The sequence below is a fragment of the Pimephales promelas genome, chromosome 9, assembly GCF_988280905.1.
Source record: "Pimephales promelas chromosome 9, fPimPro1.hap1.1, whole genome shotgun sequence".
Lineage (NCBI taxonomy): Eukaryota > Metazoa > Chordata > Actinopteri > Cypriniformes > Leuciscidae > Pimephales > Pimephales promelas.
This window is the reverse complement of record NC_142777.1, coordinates 38,188,174-38,209,628: the sequence shown is the minus strand read 5'-3', so window position 1 is coordinate 38,209,628 and position 21,455 is coordinate 38,188,174. Positions and strand designations below refer to the sequence as shown.

Below are 21,455 nucleotides of genomic sequence, written 5' to 3'. Positions count from 1 at the left end.
AGTGAGTCAGTGAGTGAGTCCGTGAGTGAGTGAGTCAGTGAGTGAGTCAGTGAGTGAGTGAGTCAGTGAGTGAGTCAGTCAGTCAGTGAGTGAGTGAGTCAGTGAGTGAGTGAGTCAGTGAGTGAGTCAATGAGTGAGTGAGTGAGTCAGTGAGTGAGTGTTAGAGAGTGAGTAAGAGTCAGTGAGTGAGTGAGTAAGTCAGTGAGTGAGTGTGAGAGAGTGAGTAAGAGTCAGTCAGTGAGTCAGTGAGTCAGTGAGTCAGTCAGTGAGTGAGTGAGTCAGTGAGTGAGTGAGTGACTGAGTCAGTGAGTGAGTGAGTCAGTGAGTGAGTGAGTCGCTTTTTGCATAATTCACTACCATTCAAAATTTAGGGTCAGTAACATTTTTTAAAATAAATTAATACTTTTATTCAGCAAGGATGCATTAAATTGATGAAAAGTGACATTTATAATGTTTCAAAAAGCATATTCAGTATAAATGCTGTTCTGAACGTTCATTAGAACTCATCAAAGAATCCTGAAAATATAAATAAATCTCAGTTTCCCAGAACTGTTTTGAACACTGATAATAATCATAACTGTGTGATTTCTGAAGGATCATGTGACACTGAAGACTGGAGTAAAGATGATGAAAATACAGGAATAAATTACACTTTACTGTATATTCACATAGAAAACTACTGATTTACATTATAATAATATGTCATATTTTGCTGTATTATTAATCAAAGAAATGCATTTTTGGTGAAGAGAACAGACCTTTTGCAAAAACATTACTATCGTCTATAGTACATCAAACTATTATATCTCAAAAAACAATAAAATAGAGAGCGAGCGACTGATGGAAACACCTGTGTAATAATCTAATAAGACAGAGATGGAGTGATGTTCATGATGACACATTCCTCCTCATCTCTCTGTGTGTGTGTGTGTTAATTATCACGGAGAAACGCGTTACGCTAGATGACAGTAATTGTGTTGTGTACACTAACAGACACGCAATCAATACCCTCATTACAATACAGAGCAAACACGAGGGCGTGTGTGTGTGTGTGTGTGTGTGTGTGTGCTTGTTTTCATCATTAGATGATGATGGTTCTCCATGAAGGGTGAGGGAAAGGTTTCATGTTGTGTTTTTCTCTGCGTGAAACTACAAAGAGTTTGTAAATTTGTGATTCTGTTTCCCAGAATAGCTAATCAGGCATCTGGCCTATTTTAGCGTGTCTGGTCATTTACATTCAGATTACGCTTTTATATAATCAGACTGTATAAATATGAGACTTTATGAGCTGAGAAATTAAACAAACAAGCCAAAGTCATTTACATTTTTCCACCCATAAAGCTGTATTTCACTTTAGGATGTATTGTTTAAGATATAAACAGAGCAGTCAAAATTTTTATCGAGGCTATAGATCTTTTTTTATTTCTACTGCCTTACGTGAGCGCACAAAACATGAATGTTGATTATTCTCCATTGTTGCGGCTCCTCTCTTCCCAGTCTGTCAGTAATAGAGCCAGACCGATATATCGGCCGGCCGATATTAGGCATTTTCCAAAATATCGGTATCGGCATTATAATGGCCGATAAGTGAATATTTAAAAAAATAAATAAAAACGGACGAAACACGCTTCAGTCATCTCTCCTTGGCCTGTTATATTGAAAATGTATGTTTTACAATTTGCAGTATGACGTTATCTATTGCTAAATTATGGCTCATCATAGACTAGCTAACCACAAAGCTAGCTAATGCCACTATCATCAGTGGAAGACCGCTAACGTTAACATTAATGAGCTTGGAAACCACAATGAACTTTTTCTGCCTAAATAAAGTAATGATTACTGTATTTATAGCTAGCATATCTCTAGTTACAGTCCCTGCATTGTAAAATATAAGTTATACTTGCGAGGAGTGAACATTTAGACATAGAGAAAAAGTATCAAACGTATCTTGTGCAGAAAAGTTAGCTTTTCTTTTACATGTATGTGAAATTCAAACAATATTTTAAAAAAATAATATATCGGCCGATATATCGGATTTTAAAACCCAAAAATATTTGTATCGTAATTAGGGTTGGGTATCGAGAATCGAGTATCGATTGGAATCGAGACTAACTTTTAGTTTTTCCCGGAATCGTTCAAAAGTTAAAATTTCGATTCCTAGTTTCGATATTCACAGTCCGCTGAGCGGAAGAAGAAACCGCTGAACAACACCAACGAAGAAGCGTCTACCGGAAGTGTTGGCATAACCACGCGAGTCGAACATGAGTAGCTTACGTCGGCCATCCAAAGTGTGGCTTCACTTTTCTAAAAATAAAGAAATCTCGGCAAAATGCAAAATTTGTGACAAAAGGAGTATTTTTACAGAAGGAGTATTTCCTTTAGAAAGGCCATTGGTTAGCAAGGTTAGCTAAACTTTTTTGACCCCGCCTCTTAAAAGAATCGGAATCGAGAATCGTTAGGAACCGGAATCGAAACAAGGAATCAGAATCGGAATCAGAATCGTTCAAATTTAAACGATACCCAACTCTAATCGTAATGGCCTTCAAAATCCTTTATCGGTCGGGCTCTAGTCAGTAACGCTCTGTTTACTTCCTGTCTCCTCCTTCTGAAAAGCACACTCTGCTCTGATTGGTCGACTGGATCAGTGTGCTGTGATTGGTCGAGCGCTTCGAGTGTGTTTGGGAAAGTCCCGCCCCTTCCCATAACCGCCAGTTTAACACACTACTAACTAACTCAACCAGGCCCCGCCCCTTTATTCTGCGCATGAATTATTATTAGGGCTGTATTCAACCAAAGAAATCCTTAGTCGACCAAAGTCGAGTCCTGCGCAACGATTAGTCGACTAAAAAAAAAAAAAAAAAAACGTGATGTTTTGATTAAACATTTTTTAAACAATTGTCATTGAGTATTTATAAAATAACAACGAAAAAACATCACAAATAAATAAAACTATAATAATAATAATACAATTCTTTGAAAATTAAGTGATTTTTTAACTGCAAAAAGAGAAGAGCTCTGTCCTCGGTCTAGTCACAATTATCTGCCACATAATGAAAAATCCCAACAAAAGCTCTCGTTTATACAGGCTTTATATTCTTAACTTTAGTCCTGACGATCAAGGCGTTTTAAACAACACACAAAAAACCCAAATAACTTAAAAACTCCTAATAATAGGCTGTAGGACCGCGTGGTTTATTTTCGTTTTGTTGCATTATTTAGGCTATTTTCAAATGCGTCAAGTGTACAAATAAAAACGAAACCATTAAGAAAACACAATCTATTGAGTTAGCATGATATAGCCGTTAAAAAGCTGCTCACGTCTTTTGCGCGCTCAAGTTCGATTTCAAATGTAGGCGCGCGACTTGCGCCCTCATAATGGAGCAACGCGATCGCCTCCGTCCACAGTCTTGTCGTCTTCGTTTTAAAATGCAGCCAGACAAAAGATTTAGATTCCCTGGACATTTTGTCGACTAAAGCCAAATCAAGCAGCGTTCTAACTGAATGAATACAGCATCCCTTACCGAGCGCGAGCAGCAGCGCAGCCGGCCACAGGTGCGGTTCCCGAGTGTATTATGTGTGTGCGCTAAACTGTGGCGCTGTTACAAAAATAGCCTAAATTAAAGCATTTTAAAGTTGGGGACAAAGCATAGGCTAATTATATTTAGAATACAGTAATAAATAACTGCTTATAAATGAATAACTATCAAGGAGTAAATCATTGAAAAATTCTTTCTATTGGTAAAAAAAAAAAAAATGCAACTGGTCGACCAATAAGAATGTCAGTCGACCAAGACGGCATCGACCGATTAGTCGACTAAACGACTAAAGTTGACAGCCCTAATTATTATAATGAGGAATATTGTGACGTGTTCGTTCCCGGGAGAAACTCCAGACTACAATGGAGGCGTTTCAGGAGTTCAGAAACACTGACACTCATATAGAGAAGAACTGGAGCGTTTTCATAGAGATGATGTGGAGAAAATAGAGTAGCTGGTCTGTAAACAGCGATGTGTGTGTGTTCCCTCATCAGGCTCTGACGACCGGCAGCATCCCGGGCTTCATCGACGTGGTGATGAACCTGAACTCTCCGGCTCTGCTGGAGGATAACCTCATCTGGCAGGCCAAGAGCGCCGGCAAGCGGATCATCTTCTACGGCGACGACACGTGGGTTCGACTCTTTCCCAAACACTTCATGGAGCACGACGGCACCACCTCCTTCTTCGTGTCCGACTACACCGAGGTGAGATGAGCTGAACTCAAAGTGTGTGTTTCATTTGTCTCACAATTCTTCTGGTCACTTAATTTTTCTTCAATCTTTTCATTTTAACAGTAAATCTCTGTTGTGCAGCACTTTGACAAATTTCATATGATTAAAAGATAAATTTATGGTTTATCCCTTCATTTGATTGCCAGAAAAATGTAAATACACTACACTGAATGTTTTAAAAGCAAAATCAAAACATTTCATAGAAATATATATATTTTTTTAATAGATTTTGTGTTTTTTTTATGAATGCTTTTTGATTTAAAATGAACCATTAAAATTTAATCCAGAACACTTTACTAAAAATGTAATTTTTGTTGAAACTGTTAGTAAATTGTATACGTTTTATTGATTTCAATCACATGCTTTTTGATTATTACAATTAATAAAAATATTTAAATGAACTTTTTAAAAAATGTAACAATTTGGAAAAACAGAATCCAGACAAATTAAAACAGGATAAATCTAACTGATTTCATAAAGCCCTAGTATTGGGAGTTTCACTTGAAAAGCTTTTCAATGGGTCATGATTCCTCACGTTTATGCTTGTTTTTGACCGAGTCTTATTTCTTCTCACCCTCTCTCAGATTTTAATATCTCTGTCTCGTTCCCTCAGGTGGACAATAACGTGACCCGTCACCTGGACGGCACGCTGAAGCGGGACGACTGGGATATTCTGATCCTGCATTACCTTGGTCTGGATCACATCGGGCACATCAGCGGACCCCACAGCTCCCTCATAGGACCCAAACTCATGGAGATGGATGACATCATCAAGAAGATTCACTCCTCGCTCATATCAAAGGTGTGTTTCAGCTTCTCTTCAACATCTCGGATCCGCCCGAAAGAAGCGCCGACTTCATGGTGGATTTGGATTTATTCTGTGCATGTTTGTTTTTCTAAACCTTCTTTTTTTAAAGGAATTCATCTGTCCATCATAAAAGTGCACCTGTCTGTCCATCACAAAAGTGCATCTGTCTGTCCATCATAAAAGTGCACCTGTCCATCATAAAAGTGCATCTGTCTGTCCATCATAAAAGTGCATCTGTCTATCATAAAAGTGCATCTATTCATCATAAAAGTGCATCTGTCCATCATAAAAGTGCATCTGTCTGTCCATCATAAAAGTGCATCTGTCTATCATAAAAGTGCATCTATTCATCATAAAAGTGCATCTGTCCATCATAAAAGTGCATCTGTCCATCATAAAAGTGCATCTATTCATCATAAAAGTGCATCTGTCCATCATAAAAGTGCATCTATTCATCATAAAAGTGCATCTGTCCATCATAAAAGTGCATCTGTCCATGATAAAAGTGCATCTATCCATCATTTAAGTGCATCTATCCATCATAAAAGTGCATCTGTCAATCATAAAAGTGCATCCGTCCATCATAAAAGTGCATCTATCCATCATAAAAGTGCATCTATCCATCATAAAAGTGCATCTGTCCATCATAAAAGTGCATCTATCCATCATAAAAGTGCATCTATCCATCATAAAAGTGCATCTGTCCATCATAAAAGAGCATCTATTCATCATAAAAGTGCATCTGTCCATCATAAAAGTGCATCTATCAATCATAAAAGTGCATCTGTCCATCATAAAAGTGCATCTGTCCATCATAAAAGTGCATCTGTCCATCATAAAAGTGCATCTGTCCATAATAAAAGTGTATATATCCATCATAAAAGTGTATATATCATCATAAAAGTGCATCTGTCCATCATAAAAGTGCATATATCCATCATAAAAGTGTATATCATCATAAAAGTGCATCTATCCATCATAAAAGTGCATCTGTCCATCATAAAAGTGCATCTATCCATCATAAAAGTGCATCTGTCCATCATAAAAGTGCATCTGTCAATCATAAAAGTGCATCTGTCAATCATAAAAGTGCATCTGTCCATCATAAAAGTGCATCTGTTCACTTTAAAAGTGCATCTGTCCATCATAAAAGTGCATCTATACATCATAAAAGTGTATATTTCCATTATAAAAGTGTATATATCATCATAAAAGTGCATCTGTCCGTCATAAAAGTGCATTTATCATTCATAAAGTGCTCCACGGGCTTAATAATGCGTTCGTGTAAGAAAAATATTTAATTTGAAACTTTAGAGACTAAAATAACTAGCTTCCAGAAGACAACTAAGGGCCAATCCCAATTCTACCCCTTACCCCTTCACTTTCCCCTTCCCCTCCGTTTTGCGCGTCCACGTGAAGGGGTAGGGCTGTCCCAATTCTCTTTTGGTTGGAGGGGGAAGGCTAGGGTGAAGGGCCAGATAGCCCTTCAAACGAAGATTTTTCGGGAGCACACTTCAAACGAAGGGGTATGAGAAGCGTCACTGCTAACCCAGGCTGGCTGCCCAAGCAACAAAGGAGACCCATAAATTTAAGTATTTGTGGCTTTAATAAGTATTATAACGACAAATAATGATTTGCTTTATGTTACATTCAATATTGTGTTCATATTTACGGTCAGTTTCTTCACAGAAACGTTTGTAAAAAAAAAAAAAAATCGCTAAAATTACCGTAGTTTGCTAACGATAGTCCCGCAACATATTTTCGTCGTCTCCGTTGTTTCCTGCGAACTTCACAAGATGCAAAAAAATAGCTGTAACCCATGCAACTGAGATAACTGCAGCTGTCGACGGCATCTTGGAAGTTGTGATAAACATCGGCGCATCTCATGTGACGTAGGCGCTAGCGACGACTTATAATGACGTTTAACGGAGGCGTAGTGGTGTCCCATTTCTTAGGGGAATATTTTCACCCCAACGCATTGCCACTCTGTTTCAAGGGTCAAGGGGAAGGCGAAGGGGTAGGGCTAGGGGAAAGGGAAGGGGTAAGGGGTAGAATTGGGATTGGCCCTAAAAGTCAGCATGCAAATAAAAAGCCAATTCAAAATATGAATATTTACAATAATACTAAAACAACACTGGTTTCAACACCAGCGAACCTCCACAGAAATCTCTCCGTCTATCTGTGCTTGTTATATTTTTTTTAAACCAAAAAGTTCGGTCAGTTGTTTTTGTGGCGGACGAACAGATGACGTGAGTCTCATTGATGAGTTTCACGCCGGATTGTACTGTATAAATAGGCCAAACGGCGTAGCGTTCACATCGTAGATCTCATAGTTGCCATGGAAACACTCCTGAGAACTTAAAACCTTTCCAGACACATCCGTCACTCTCATTTCCAGTCATAAGCGTTCAACACTCCGGCCTAAAGCGTCATTGTGTCGGCGGTGAATGTAACCTGCAGTTCACGTCAGCTCTCTGCTCTGGGTAATTGCGTAGTTGTGTAATTATGCACATTTATCTGTGTGACATTCGCCCTGGCTGATTTGCAGACTTACTGTTTAGCTCTAAGTTTCACAAGTTGAATGTTGATTATTCTCCTCATATTCTCCATTGTTGCGGCTCCTCTCTTCCCAGTCTGTCAGTAACGCTCTGTTCACTTCCTGTCTCCTCCTTCTGAAAGCACACTGTGCTCTGATTGGTCGGCTGGATCAGTGTGCTGTGATTGGTCGAGCGCTTCGAGTGTGTTTGGGAAAGTCCCGCCCCTTTTACCGCCAGTTTAACACACTACTAACTAACTCAACCAGGCCCCGCCCCTTTATTCTGCGCATGAATTATTATAATGAGGAATATTGTGACGTGTTCGTTCCCGGGAGAAACTCCAGACTACAATGGAGGCGTTTCAGGAGTTCAGGAACACTGACACTCATATAGAGAAGAACTGGAGCGTTTCACACTAAAAAGATGAAATGCAGGTCTAAACACACCTCTAGATTGGTGACATCTGTACAACCAGCTGCGTCCTACTTTAGCCCTGCTGCCCGTTATAATATCTGCATGTGAAATCTGTTCCCTCAGCAGGTGAGAGAGTTTAACTCCCTACAGGACCATGAGGAACACATCCAGCGCTCATTAATCATCACAGATCTTACACGGGTTATTCAGAGCGGTGCCTTAAGTAACAATGAGTTTTAGAGCGTGATGAAGCGGTGCGTCAGGAACATCCACAGCGAGAGGGACTTTACCTTGATCTTCTGGGATAAAAGAGCTCAGTGCATTATGGGAACATAAAAAGAGCCTTCATAGGGAGTAATAAGTACAGTCAAACCAACAATTATACAGACACCAGTTATACTTCATTTATGTAAGTGAGGAGCGCAAAATAAAGTAAACGATGACACATTACATCCAATAATTCTTCATTCCAGTAAAAATTTGTGAGAGTGTACATTTTTTTAGAGTGTAATATTAAGAAAAACCATAATCGTATCGTAATCGGTGATTATAAAATGGCTCATTATCCGACAATCAGAACCATTTCCCTATTAAATAGCTGAATTAGCCCTATTCTGACTATTTTATTATTATTTATTATTATTATTATTTTTTTATTGATTGTTTTAGACATGTTTGTGTGTGAGTTTGTGTGTAACTGATGGCCATATCAAATTCCTGTGTATCTGCCGATGCATTTGGCGAATAAAGTGATTCTTGAATCAGTCTTTGACGTCTGAATAAGTGCATGTGTGAGTCTCTCAGCAGACAGTGTTTCGGAGAGGGGATAACACTCCTGAAAATGCTGGGTTGTTTTAACCCAAAGTTGGGTCAAATATGGACAAACCCAAATGTTGGGTTAAAAATGTAATTTAAACATTTAAAGGTGCCGTCTGAAACTAAAAATCAAAAAATATTTCATATTCCATAACAGATGGGGGCAGTATACCTCCAGAAAATGTGTTGTGCCGCGGCCGCGCGCACTCTCACGTCTTCAAACAACACAAGCGAGCGCTGTTTTGCTCTCTTTCTCCGCATATTATTCAAATCATTTGACACGATAGTAAAAGGTCGGAAGACTGCAGTTTCACGTGGAGCATTTGGAGATTTTTAGAGACTCGATGAACAACATCTCAACACTAAATGATGAAGACCGTCTCATAGACGCGTCTCAAAAACAAGCTGGTGCATTTCGACGATATGCGGAAATAAAAGCCTGCGGGCTATTATTTCTAGTTTACGGTATTCGTTTTGTTCATATTACACTTTTATTGTTAGTTTGAATTATTTGACAGATAGCATTCGCTGATGTTGATCAAGCTAATTCACCGTGAGACACACGCAATTGACACTTAGCAAGCAGGTTAGCTGTCACCCCCCTTTTTGAGAATGGGGGTTAAAATGCACTATTCAAAATTAAATGGTTGTAATTTAAGAATGCTTTGAAATATACCCAAGTTTGGTCTTGTTTTAAAGAATACACTCAGCAGAATATTGCTGAAGTGAAAACACTTCAAAAAATGAAAGTATGAAAAAGTTATGGAAGTTTAAATTTACAGTTAATTAAATATACTGTACTATATATTTTATATTTTATATAAAATATATATTTTATAAAATATTTTTTACTCTAAAATTTCTATAAAATCAAAGCCATACATCTTATCAAGTTATGTTCCAAATTTGAAGTTGATATCACAAAAATTGAAGTTCCCATGAGATTTTGTTTAGGCGTCGTACCAAAAATAGCCACCGAGTGCCATTGAATTCCATTGAATTTAGTTGAATACATTCTGCCTTAACAAATTAATACATTTCTGTCCAAATGTCAATTCTGTCACAAAATTTGGAACCTTGAGACTCTGACCTTTCAGAGAGGTGCACTCTTGTCATAAATTCATCAATTACTCTTCCTACATAATTTTTAACACAAAACAGGGGTAGAATATCTATTTAGAAGTCTTAGACCTTTCCAACAATATATAATTTGTCATAATTAGATTAGGATTTAATAGAAATATAGTGAAGTAAAGTTAGGCGTCCCGGTACCGGGACAGTGACAGTTAAGGGGTTAAAAAACTGACAAGTTATAGTGCTGCCGAGATATAAACCTAAATTAGCATGCTAAATTACTAGCCCCGGCCCGACAGGTGTTGTAATACCAGTTTCGGCCATGGGAGGCGGTATGCGGGCGGGCAAACTGCAATACACTAGTTACTCGCGCGGCTTGCGTGTACTTGAACCTGATGTCAGTCGTGTGGAAATACAGCCCATTACTACATTTCAGTTCAGGGAAGAGTTCAAAAAATGATTGGTCGATATTATGCATGAGGAATACATTTTGATAAGTTGTAGCATACTGTATCTTTCAACAGTGTTCGTTTTCTTTTTCCATTAGCTAGTAGAGATGATCGGTTCACGTGCGCTAGGGATCTGTCGTGTAACATTTACAAGCGCCAAAACTGTATTTATTGTTTGAATTGCGTACTAAAATTGACAGAATCTGAGAGCTTAATGACATCATTGCACTTATTTCTTCTCATTCTTTTGACGCGTGTAGCTCATTTTTTGGATATTTTTACCTCAATTATTACATATGGCACCTTTAACCCAGTGGCTGAGTTTGTCCGTATTTGACCCAAAGATGGGTTAAAACAACCCAGCATTTTTGTACCAGCATTTTGAGTGAATAACGGCTGGATTCGTGCTGTAGAGCGCCTGTAACTCTTCCATCTTTCCATTTCCACATTCCCCTCATCTTCCTCTCGCAGCTCGCTCCTCTTCTCCAACAGAAATCACTCAATAATACTCAGTCACTTCAGATAAACCCACACACACATCTCTCTCTCGTCTCCGGCGCTCGATGGGGAATTATTCTACAGAAGCTCCTTATGGTTCAGTGTCGCCTTTCTTTATTAGTTTTGCTCTGCTTTAAGCGTCCTCGGATTAAATCATGAGGGGAAATGCTCCATTTCAGTGTGTGTTTATGACGACACGCGGGACAACGGTAAATCCCCTTATAAAACACTCTTCATGTATATTCTAACACTGTTCTTTATCTTTAACCCTGAACACATGAACAGCCTGATCTCCATTACTGCAGCTCACTCTATATCTCGATGTGGTGTTTTTAATATGCAAATCATGTGTAAGTTGATAAGTCGAGTATTTCCTCCTTAAAACTGCAGTGAACCAAAGACGGTCTCAAAAACACGCTTTGAAATCGCTGACGTCACAAACGACCTTGTAACCAATCAGATCAACATGTGATCGTCAACCAGTGGATCTCTGAGTGAGTGAGTGGAGGCGGGGCTCATTTACATATTCATAGAACTGTGCATACTAAATGAGGCGAGGGTGTCGAGTTACATTCACGATATTTTAAGACATGAAGACATTTTTTCTTGGAAAAAACGTAGTTTTGTTGAACAAAGATGAGATTAAGGGTTACAATTATTGACTACAGGGTGACTTTAAAGAAATAAATATGTGATGACTAACTTTAAGAGTCTTAGCCGTTTATGCAACCGGACCTGTTTATTATCAGGGTGTGGGAGATTCATTGCAGTGTAGACAGCTGCTTTACTGATGTTTTTGTGTGTGTGTGCATATCTCACATTAGACTGAGGCATACAAGCAGTGTTGTTTATTTACAAGTGATATGATAATGCGGTCAAAACCTGCTGGAACTACTTTAGTCCTGTTTGTTTCCCAAAATAATTGCACACCTTAGATAACGTTCCTCGACCAAATAGATTCAAGCAATGTGTGATCGTCAACCAGTGGATCTGTGAGTGAGTGAGTGGAGGCGGGGCTCATTTGCATACTCATAGAACCGCGCATACTATTAATAAGTGAGGCAAGGGTGTCGAGTTACATTCGAGATATTTTAAGGCTTGAAGACCTTTTTTTCACAGTCTTTTTGATGATCAAATATGAGTTAAAATTAGGGATGAAATTATTGACCCCAATTAAATAAAGATACATTTACTGGAGATGCAAAATGACTTAAGTCTATTTTTCTGAAAGATTTATGAAAATTAAGCGAGTTAAAAAAAATTGTAGGCCATTAACAGATATTTTTTCTTGTTTTAAGAAACCTAATTTTGATAAGATTTGAAGTCTTCTTTTTGGAAAAAAGAAAAGATATCTATTAATTGGAGTAAGAAAATAATCTAATTTTCCCTTTTTTCCCCCTTGTTTTATTAATAACACATTTCTGAAATCAAAAACAGCTTTTCAAGCAAATACATTTTTTTAGATATATACATTAGAGCCAGACCGATATATCGGCAGACCGATATTATCGGCAGATATTAGGCATTTTCCAAACTATCGGTATCAGCAGTTATAATGGCCGATAAATGAATATTTCAAAAATAAAATAAAAACGGAGGAAACACGCTTGAACCATGTCATGAGTGTTGGAGTTGTATGGTTTGTCCACCAGAGGGCGCTCTACACCGTTCCTGTTGGCAACACTCGTTGAGTTGGTCACGATACATACATTGCTTGAATAACAATTAAAAGATCATCCCCATCAGTTCTCTGAACTCAAATAAGCAGGACAAAATTTGTGACTAGTTTCAAATAAATAAATAAAATATCGGCCGATATATATCGGATTTTAAAACCCCAAAGTATTTGCATCGGTATCGGCCTTCAAAATCCTTTATCGGTCGGGCTCTAATATACATATAATGGATTTGTTTTATGTCTCAGAGCACCAGCAAGACCAGCAAAGCTATCAGGACACAGTTTAAGATATTTTAGATTTAGTCCGAGAGCTTTCTGTCCCTCCATTGGAAATGTATGTACGGTATAATCCTTGTCCAGAAAGGAGATAAAGACATCATCAAAGTAGTCATGTGACATCAGTGGGTTAGTTACAATGTTTTGAAGCATCGAAAATACATTTTGGTCCAAAAATAACTTTGTTCAGCATTGTGTTGTGTTCCGGTTCTGTTGTGGATCCGCGTTCAGTGACGTGTGTGTGGTGTACGGTTCAGTACGGTTCAGCTGGGTTGGTCACATTTCCCAAGCAAATTTGCAACAACAAAAAAATCAAATTAATTGTATTTTTCTATTTCATTATATTATAATTTTATTTGTAGAAGTACAATTCTAACCCTAACTATGTAGTTTATTTGCTACTTTTCAGATGCCGTAATGTTTAACGTGTGACCCAAGAAACTGTGTAATGTGATGTGGTGCTGCTCACAGCATTTCAAGAGTTTCCTCCGCGTAAATCACACCCGTCAACTCGCGCTATTATTTCGGCACACTGCCGGCGGGTTACAGGCCGCAAGTGGAGTTTCTAATGTCTTTATTCAGGCGTCCTGTCATTAGCGTGTGTTAGCTGGAGGCTAGTCATTAGCATGCGTTTAGTGGACTCATGAATATCTGAACCGGAGGACTTGTTGTTAGCGAAGCATCATTAGTGTGGTGTTAGGGCTCAGAGTCAGCGTTTACAGCGACGGCCATCCAGCTGGGAGGCGTGTGTGTGTGTGTGTGTGTGTGAGGGAATCAAGTGGGCCGAGAGACTCTTTGATGTGAAACAGAGCTGATCATCCCTGTCCCCGATGAGTGAGACACACACACACACACACATGTTCAAACTTCAGAGATTTGCTCCAGTGAAGAGGACAGCAATCCAGCGTCTCTCACACACTCTCAAACACACACAATTATACTGTGAAATCTCCTGGAAACTGACAATACATTTATTTTTACATCATTTTTGCTCTATAAGGGGTTTGCAAGATCAAGAAATGTGTCTTGAACATCAGATCATCATGTTACAGTGATTTGAGGATCATGTGACACTGAAGACTGGAGTAATGATGATAAATTCAGCTTAATAAATTACACTTTACTATATATTCACATAGAAAACTGATGATTTACATTAGAATAATATTTCACATTTTTACTGTTTTTACCGCATTTTTGATCAAATAATGAAGATTTGTTGTCCGTTAGAGACTTCAAAAACAGCAAACTTTTATACGGTTGTGTGTGTGTGTGTATTTGTTTGTTTGAACAGTAGCAAACATAAAATAAATGGTGATAGAAATATACATGAAGACAAAATATACACATATTTAAAAAAAAATCAAATTTTTGTAATACCTTCACCGTTTTTATTTTCTGCTGGCTAGACCCAGACTTCAGTCTTAAAATACAATAATTCATCATATAAAAATTAGTCTCGCGTAACCAGACCTTCAATCGCAGCTTTTCTCGGCCAAGGATGTTTGACTGACATGTAACGCAACCAATCACAGTTCGCTTTATTCTGCGTCATGTTTAGGGGCGTGACAATATAACGTCTATATATCTATATTAACAGCCCTGCGTCTATCTAATAAATTATTCATTCAAGAACGTTGTGCAAGTTTACAGCAACAATGGAGCCGCGAAATTGAAAATGGAGCATTTAGTTGATCTTGAAGCTCTTGCTGTCATAGTGGTAAACCTGATGCGTTCTTCTTCAACAAAGGGGTTTGGCCTCGGCATTCGTTTCCAGGACCGTTAAAGAACGCACCACACACACATTTCCCGAACATCCGAAAGTGTTTGCAGAATACGTCAGACGTTCAGCCGTTGGTCCATCGGCGTCACGTCTGAGACTAAGAATGATCTATTTAACTAATTTTCTATCGATTTTACTAAATAAATGCATAATATACAATATTATAGATGTGTCTGCATCTGTATAATTCGACTAGAGCCAGACCGATATATCGGGAGGCCGATATTATCGGCCGATATTAGGCATTTTCCAAAATATCGGTATCGGCAGTTATAATGGCCGATAAATGAATATTTCAAAAACAAAATAAAAACGGACGAAACATGCTTGAACCGTGTCATGAGTGTTGGAGTTGTATAGTTTGTCCACCAGAGGGCGCTCTACACCGTTCCTGTTGGCAACACTCGTTGAGTTGGTCACGATACATACATTGCTTGAATAACAATTAAAAGTTCATCCCCATCAGTTCTTTTAACTCAAATAAGCAGGACAAAATTTGTGGCTATCATGTCCAGTTTTGCTGCTGTTAACCCTTATGCTGCATTAGGGACATTTTTGGTCTTTTGCAGTTTAATTTCTTTGACCATTTTGGCTGTTTTAATGCAAATGGTATGAAATTTGGCAAAATTGTACCTTTTTGGATACATGTAAAAAATGTGATCCCATTTTGCAAAATATGTATAACACACACTGTGTAGATCAAATAGTAACACTCAGCACCATAAAGACCAAAAATGGCCCATTGAAACCCATTAAAACGTTGTTTAAATCTGAGGCTGTCAGTAATACATGAAACATGATTTTTGCACAAACATCCTTTCATTTTGAAGCAAAAGCATTATATTTGCATTATATAGTGTATTCCACCAGATGACGTCACTACATATTTATTCCCTATGGGTGAAAATGCACCTTATTTTAGGCAATAGGCAATGTTTAATAGGTGGCCATTTTTGGTCTCTAACGCGCTAAGTGAGATTTTTTGCAAAGTGGGACTGTGATAATCCAAATCTAAAGTTTTCTCTTTGCATTTAGTTTATTGAAAATAATTGAATTTTTGTGTTTTTTCCTCTTATACAAATCGATGGTTTCACAAACAAAACTGGTAATTAAAGGGTTAAAATCCTGAAATTGAATACATTTTTGGTAGTTATGAGGAGGACTGATGCTGGTTAAAAGATTTAACTTGGTAAAAGTGGAAAATAATAATAATATATAATATTTTAGGCAATGTTTAATATGTGGCCATTTTTGGTCCTTAATGCACTCAACGGTGTTAAAAATGTAATGCAGCACAAGGGTTAAATAAGCCGAAAGTGAAGCGGAATTAGCTAGTAATAATTACGTAACATTGTTATGGTGTAGTCGACTGACTGTCCTTTTAACTTTTGACAATGTGACCTGAAGTATTTCTTTAATAGCGCGTGACAGTTATAGCAATGAGATGCATCATCTCTCCTTGGCCTGTTATATTGAAAATATTGCTAAATTGCTGAACCATTGCTAAATTATGGCTCATCATAGACTAGCTAACCACAAAGCTAGCTAATCAGTCTGTTCTATTGTGACAAAAGAAACACGTTTCTTTTTAAAAATCATATTATTTTAGTTAAAACTCATAAATAACTACAAATAACTAATGTTTGGGAAATCTGTTAATGTTTTGTTGCGCGTTTCTGAAAAAAATAAAATAAAAAATATCGGCCGATATCAAATTTTAAAACCAAAAAATATTTGTATCGGTATCGGCCTTCAAAATCCTTTTTCAGTCGGGTTTTAAATTCGAAATTTTTTATTTAAATGTCATCTAAATATTTTATTATTTAGACGAACAATAAAAGTGTTAATATATGAAACGTTTTAGTTTTTGATGTGTGTGTTTCAGGAATCTGAAGGGACGCTGCCCAACCTGCTGGTGGTGTGTGGAGATCACGGCATGTCTGAGACCGGCAGTCACGGCGGATCGTCAGAGGCGGAGATCAACACGCCGCTCGTGCTCATTAGCCCCGCCTTCAGGAGGAAAGGTGAGTCGATGTAGCTCCGCCCCTTCTGTCTCCAGTTTGTGTTTCCACAGCATGAAGGGATGATATTACGGATTTATGAATGAACCGCTCTCAGGGCGCCATCACACAAGTGTGTTTTGCTAGTTTCAGCCCGACGCATTTTTCATTTTTACGTCCAGCGCCATGTTGTTTAAATGTGCCGCGCGCTTTAGACCAAAATAGGGCCCTCTGGGTTAGTGTTTATTGTAGCAATGAGATTGGCATGACCCTTGAAATCTTCAGAATCAGTTTGAACTGGTTTAGGGTGGGGGGGGTCTGTCTGTCAATCAATGCGAGGACACGCCCCCAGACCCTTCTTGTGTTTTCTCTGGTGAATCTGACAATTGGATTATCGAAAACATTGTTATCTGGTGGTTTTTTGAAGTAAAGGTTACTCAGATTAAGATACGTAAAGGGTCTGCGACTCTCTTTGAAGTTCAAGAGAAACATTATCGATTTATTTTTTCCCAACTGCAAAGTTACTCTGTTCGAAACTAAAGTTATTTTAAGCCTGGGTTGTATATTTGATGTCTTAGTCCTTCAGTAAAGTATATTGGCCAGGATTTTATGCCTCCCACAGTTGTTAAGCCATATCCAATAATGGGAGATATCTCAGCTAAACAAGGGCTCTGATAGTCCGGTACACATGTGAGTCGGTGTGCCTTTCATATTTACCTTTCTTTAAATCAGATTAACCACCAGCATATTCACCAATGCATTTAAGAAAATTTTTGTGAGGGACGGGGTATGGGATCAAATGTGTTGCGGCCATGGATTAAAAATAAGCGTGATTCAAAAATAAGTGAACTCCCCTCTTCGATTGGCTGGCTAGAGGAAGAGCTGTCAATCTAGAACTAGTGGACCAATGGTGACGCTTAAGCCCGCCCTAATTTGCATGAAACTCGAACTGCAACATTTGGAAGAGCAAGCGCAGAACATGGATTGAAGGAAAAAAAATAATAATTATGAGCAGAAAATGCAAGAGATAAAACCATAAATTTAAAGAAAACATGAACTTAAGTTTCAAAATATTTTTTAAAGTTTTTATTCATGCTTGTTATTTCGACAGATATCTCAGCTAAACAAGGGCTCTGATAGTCCGTCAAAGAAGCTTTACGCACCATAAATCAATCTCCACGTGAGTCGGTGTGCCTAAAGTGATGATTTTTCATATTTACCTTGCTTTAAATCAGATTAATAACCAGCATGCAAAAATCAGAATATGGTGCAAAAGTTCTGTAATTCAACTTAAAAGGTGAAACTAATATATTATATAGACTCATTACATGCAAAGTGAGATATTTCAAGCCTTTATTTGTTATAATTTTGATGATTATGGATTACAGATATTAATTTTTTTTCACCATTTTCTAATTTTGAATTTTCATTTTTATATCTGCAATCTATAATCATCAAAATAACAAATAAAGCCTTGAAATATCTAACTTTGCATGTAATGAGTCTATATAATATATTAGTTTCACCTTTTAAGTTGAATAAATGAACTTTTGCACTTGGAGTTTCAAGAAAATATTCAAGAAAATGAATATTTTTGTGAGCTGAACGTGCCTGCCTTCCCCACTGCTGTAAAAGCTCCGGAAACGGGAAGACACACACACTGCTGTGTGTGAGTGTGTAATAAGTCTTCCAGCCACAAAGGTCTGTTTCAGCAGCGCACGACACCGAACAATGCTTATATCCAAAACAGATGCACTGTTCAGATCAGCCTTAATGACTGCGCGAGATATTCTTAGAATCTGCAAAGCTCTACGCATCTGTACATCTGTTTAAGAGTTGTTTCAACCAGTCTTGCATTTAAAATGTGTTTTATGCACAAAATTATGTTCTGCTTTTGTTAGAAATGTTTCACATAATGAAGGGCAATTATTCCTGGCTGTGTTTCACACTCTTTAATTTTCTGGAGCAATACGTTTATTAGCTTTTTCCCTCAAGGTTTCTTGCACCATTTACAGCCAAGATGTAGTTTTTCATGAGCACTTCCACCCTCAAAATCGTGGCTAATGTAGTAATTTAATGCTGGCTAGTCTTTATTTAATAAGCATTACTGTTGTACAGTTTGCCCTTCAATGCAACTTTTCCCAATGAATAAAATCAAGAACTTTTTAGGTGTTTTAAACCCTTCGCTTTTTGAGAATGGGGGTTAAAATGCACTATTCAAACTTAAATGGTTGTAATTCAAGAATGCTTTGAAATATACCCAAGTTTGGTCTTGTTTTAAAGGAAACACTCAGCAGATTATTGCTGAAGTGAAAACACTTAAAAAAATGAAAGTATGAAAAAGTTATGGACGTTTAAGTTTACATTAAATCAAATACACTGTACTATATATTCTTATATAAAATAGTTATTTTACAAAAAAAAATTTTTTACTATAAAATCAAAGCCATAAATCTAACCAAGAAAATCTATGTTCCAAATTTCAAGATGATATCACAAAAATTGAAGTTCCCATGAGATTTTGTTTAGGCGTAGTACCAAAAATAGCCACCGGGTGTTATTTAATTCCTTTGAATTTAGTTGAATACATTCTGCCTTAACAAATTAATACATTTCTGTCCAAATGTCAATTCTGTCACAAAATCTGGAACCTTATGTGTTTTGTCAAGATCAGAAAAGGTAAACAGCTTATGAAAACCCCAAATTTTTGAAAAAGTTTTCATAAGCTGTAATCCATAATCATCACAATTATAACTTGAAATATCTCACTTCACATGTAATGAGTCTATATAATATATTAGTTTCACCTTTTAAGTTGAATTACTGAAATAAATCTAAGCGACTGAACGCAAGTGGGCGATGATGCGATGATGGATATCTATTGGTCGATGTCTTGCTCTGGAGGCGGGCATATGCTAATGAAGTTGCCCATGTGACATCACAGATCCTGCAATATCAAAACAAGCCGTTTTTGAAGCTTGATTAAATAAAAGCTTTGTTTATAATGAGGAGGACGTTTTAAGCGAAGAAACTTTAATAAGTCAAAGACGTCTTATATGTCAAAAGATCAATGCAAATGAGCAAATGAGATATCGCGTGTCATGACCCCTTTAAATCTCAAATGTCTGTGACGGTTTGATTGCATTAGAGGAATGCTGCTGGATAATTTTATGCCCCGGGGGTTTTAAATTAGCCACTGATTCATCTCTGTCTGATAATATAAAGCATTAATCCCCCCCCCCCCCCCACTGTTTTATAATGGATTAATTTGCATTGAGTCCAGTGTGTAATTGATTGTGACACACAGAGCTGGCGCAGCGCTGATCGCGTGACGCAATACACACAGCTCAAACATGACGCATGCATAACCATGTGAACACACACACACACACACACACACCCTAGAGTGTGAAAATCTGTGTGAGATGCTCATTATCCACTTCGACTCTCTCTCCCGATGAGTGTGTAGTGCAGAGCATCTGTCTACACCAGACTGACGGGGTGAATGTGATAATTGTTTCTTTTCCTGCCTGATCTATTTTGGAGATCTCTTACTCATCTATACACACACACACTCACACCAGCTTCCTCTTGCAGCATGTGGTTTTTATTTAAAGAGGAGCTCATCTTCACACCCGCTGCATGCTGACCTCGCCGTCCATCCGATCACAGCGCCGTCGCGAGACGTGTTCAAGATCAGCTCTCTGTTTCACATCACAGCTCAGAGTCCTGGAATCAATTCAGTCTGATTCACCAATACACACACACACACTAACCCGACTCCTAAACATACCCATCACACACACACACACACTCTGTCACACACTAACCCAACCCCTAAACATACCCATCACACACACACATACACAAACACACACTCTAACCGGACCCCTAAACCTACTCATCTCTCTCTCTCACACACACACACACACACTAACCCGACTACCCAACACACACACAAACACAAATCTACTGGTTTGTTAGTGTGCAAAGGCAGGGTGGAAGACGCAACGCAATTATAAATGCACTTTCTGAGTTCAGGAAACACAGACTTAAACGCTGATGTTGGTCTTATTTATGTGATGAATATATTATAAGTTTAGCGTGTATAATTTTTTTATGCAGTGTCATCTAGTCATCTGATCTATGTCTTAATATGTAAATATGTCTTAATTTTGGGTGCCAGATTGCAGAGCAGCACTGGAACGAGAGAAAAAGGAGTAGAAAAAACTGGTGAATGGACTATAGGTAGATAGGATGGATTGATGGATAAAAGGATGGATAAATGGATGGATGCAGGAATGGATGGATGAATGGATGGATGGATGGATGGTTGGATGAATGGATAAATGGATGGATAAATGGATGGATGCAGGAATGGATGGATGAATGGATGGATGGATGGATAAATGGATGGATAAAAGGATGGATAGATAAATTGATGCATGCAGGAATGGATGGATGGATGGATAAATTGATTGATAAAAGGATGGATGCAGGGATGGATGGATGGATAAATGGATGGATAAAAGAATGGATGGATGGATGGATGCAGGAATGGATGGATGAATGGATGGATGGACGGATGGTTGGATGAATGGATAAATGGATGGATAAATGGATGGATGCAGGAATGGATGGATGAATGGATGGATGGATGGATAAATGGATGGATAAATGGATGGATGCAGGAATGGATGGATGAATGGATGGATGGATGGTTGGATGAATGGATAAATGGATGGATAAATGGATAGATGGATGGATAAATGGATGGATAAAAGGATGGATAGATAAATTGATGCATGCAGGAATGGATGGATGGATGGATAAATTGATTGATAAAAGGATGGAT

General features: G+C 38.0%; 1 protein-coding gene across 1 annotated transcript in view; it reads left to right on the top strand.

Annotated features, from left to right (window-relative positions):
- pigg (phosphatidylinositol glycan anchor biosynthesis class G (EMM blood group)) overlaps window positions 1-21,455 on the top strand; it is a 102,359-nt gene that overhangs the window by 9,795 nt on the left and 71,109 nt on the right. The window contains exons 3-5 of the mRNA XM_089135121.1: window positions 4,031-4,240; window positions 4,881-5,069; window positions 16,486-16,624. Of these exons, the coding sequence (XP_088991247.1) occupies window positions 4,031-4,240; window positions 4,881-5,069; window positions 16,486-16,624 (538 nt within the window). The remainder of the gene's footprint in view (window positions 1-4,030; window positions 4,241-4,880; window positions 5,070-16,485; window positions 16,625-21,455) is intronic.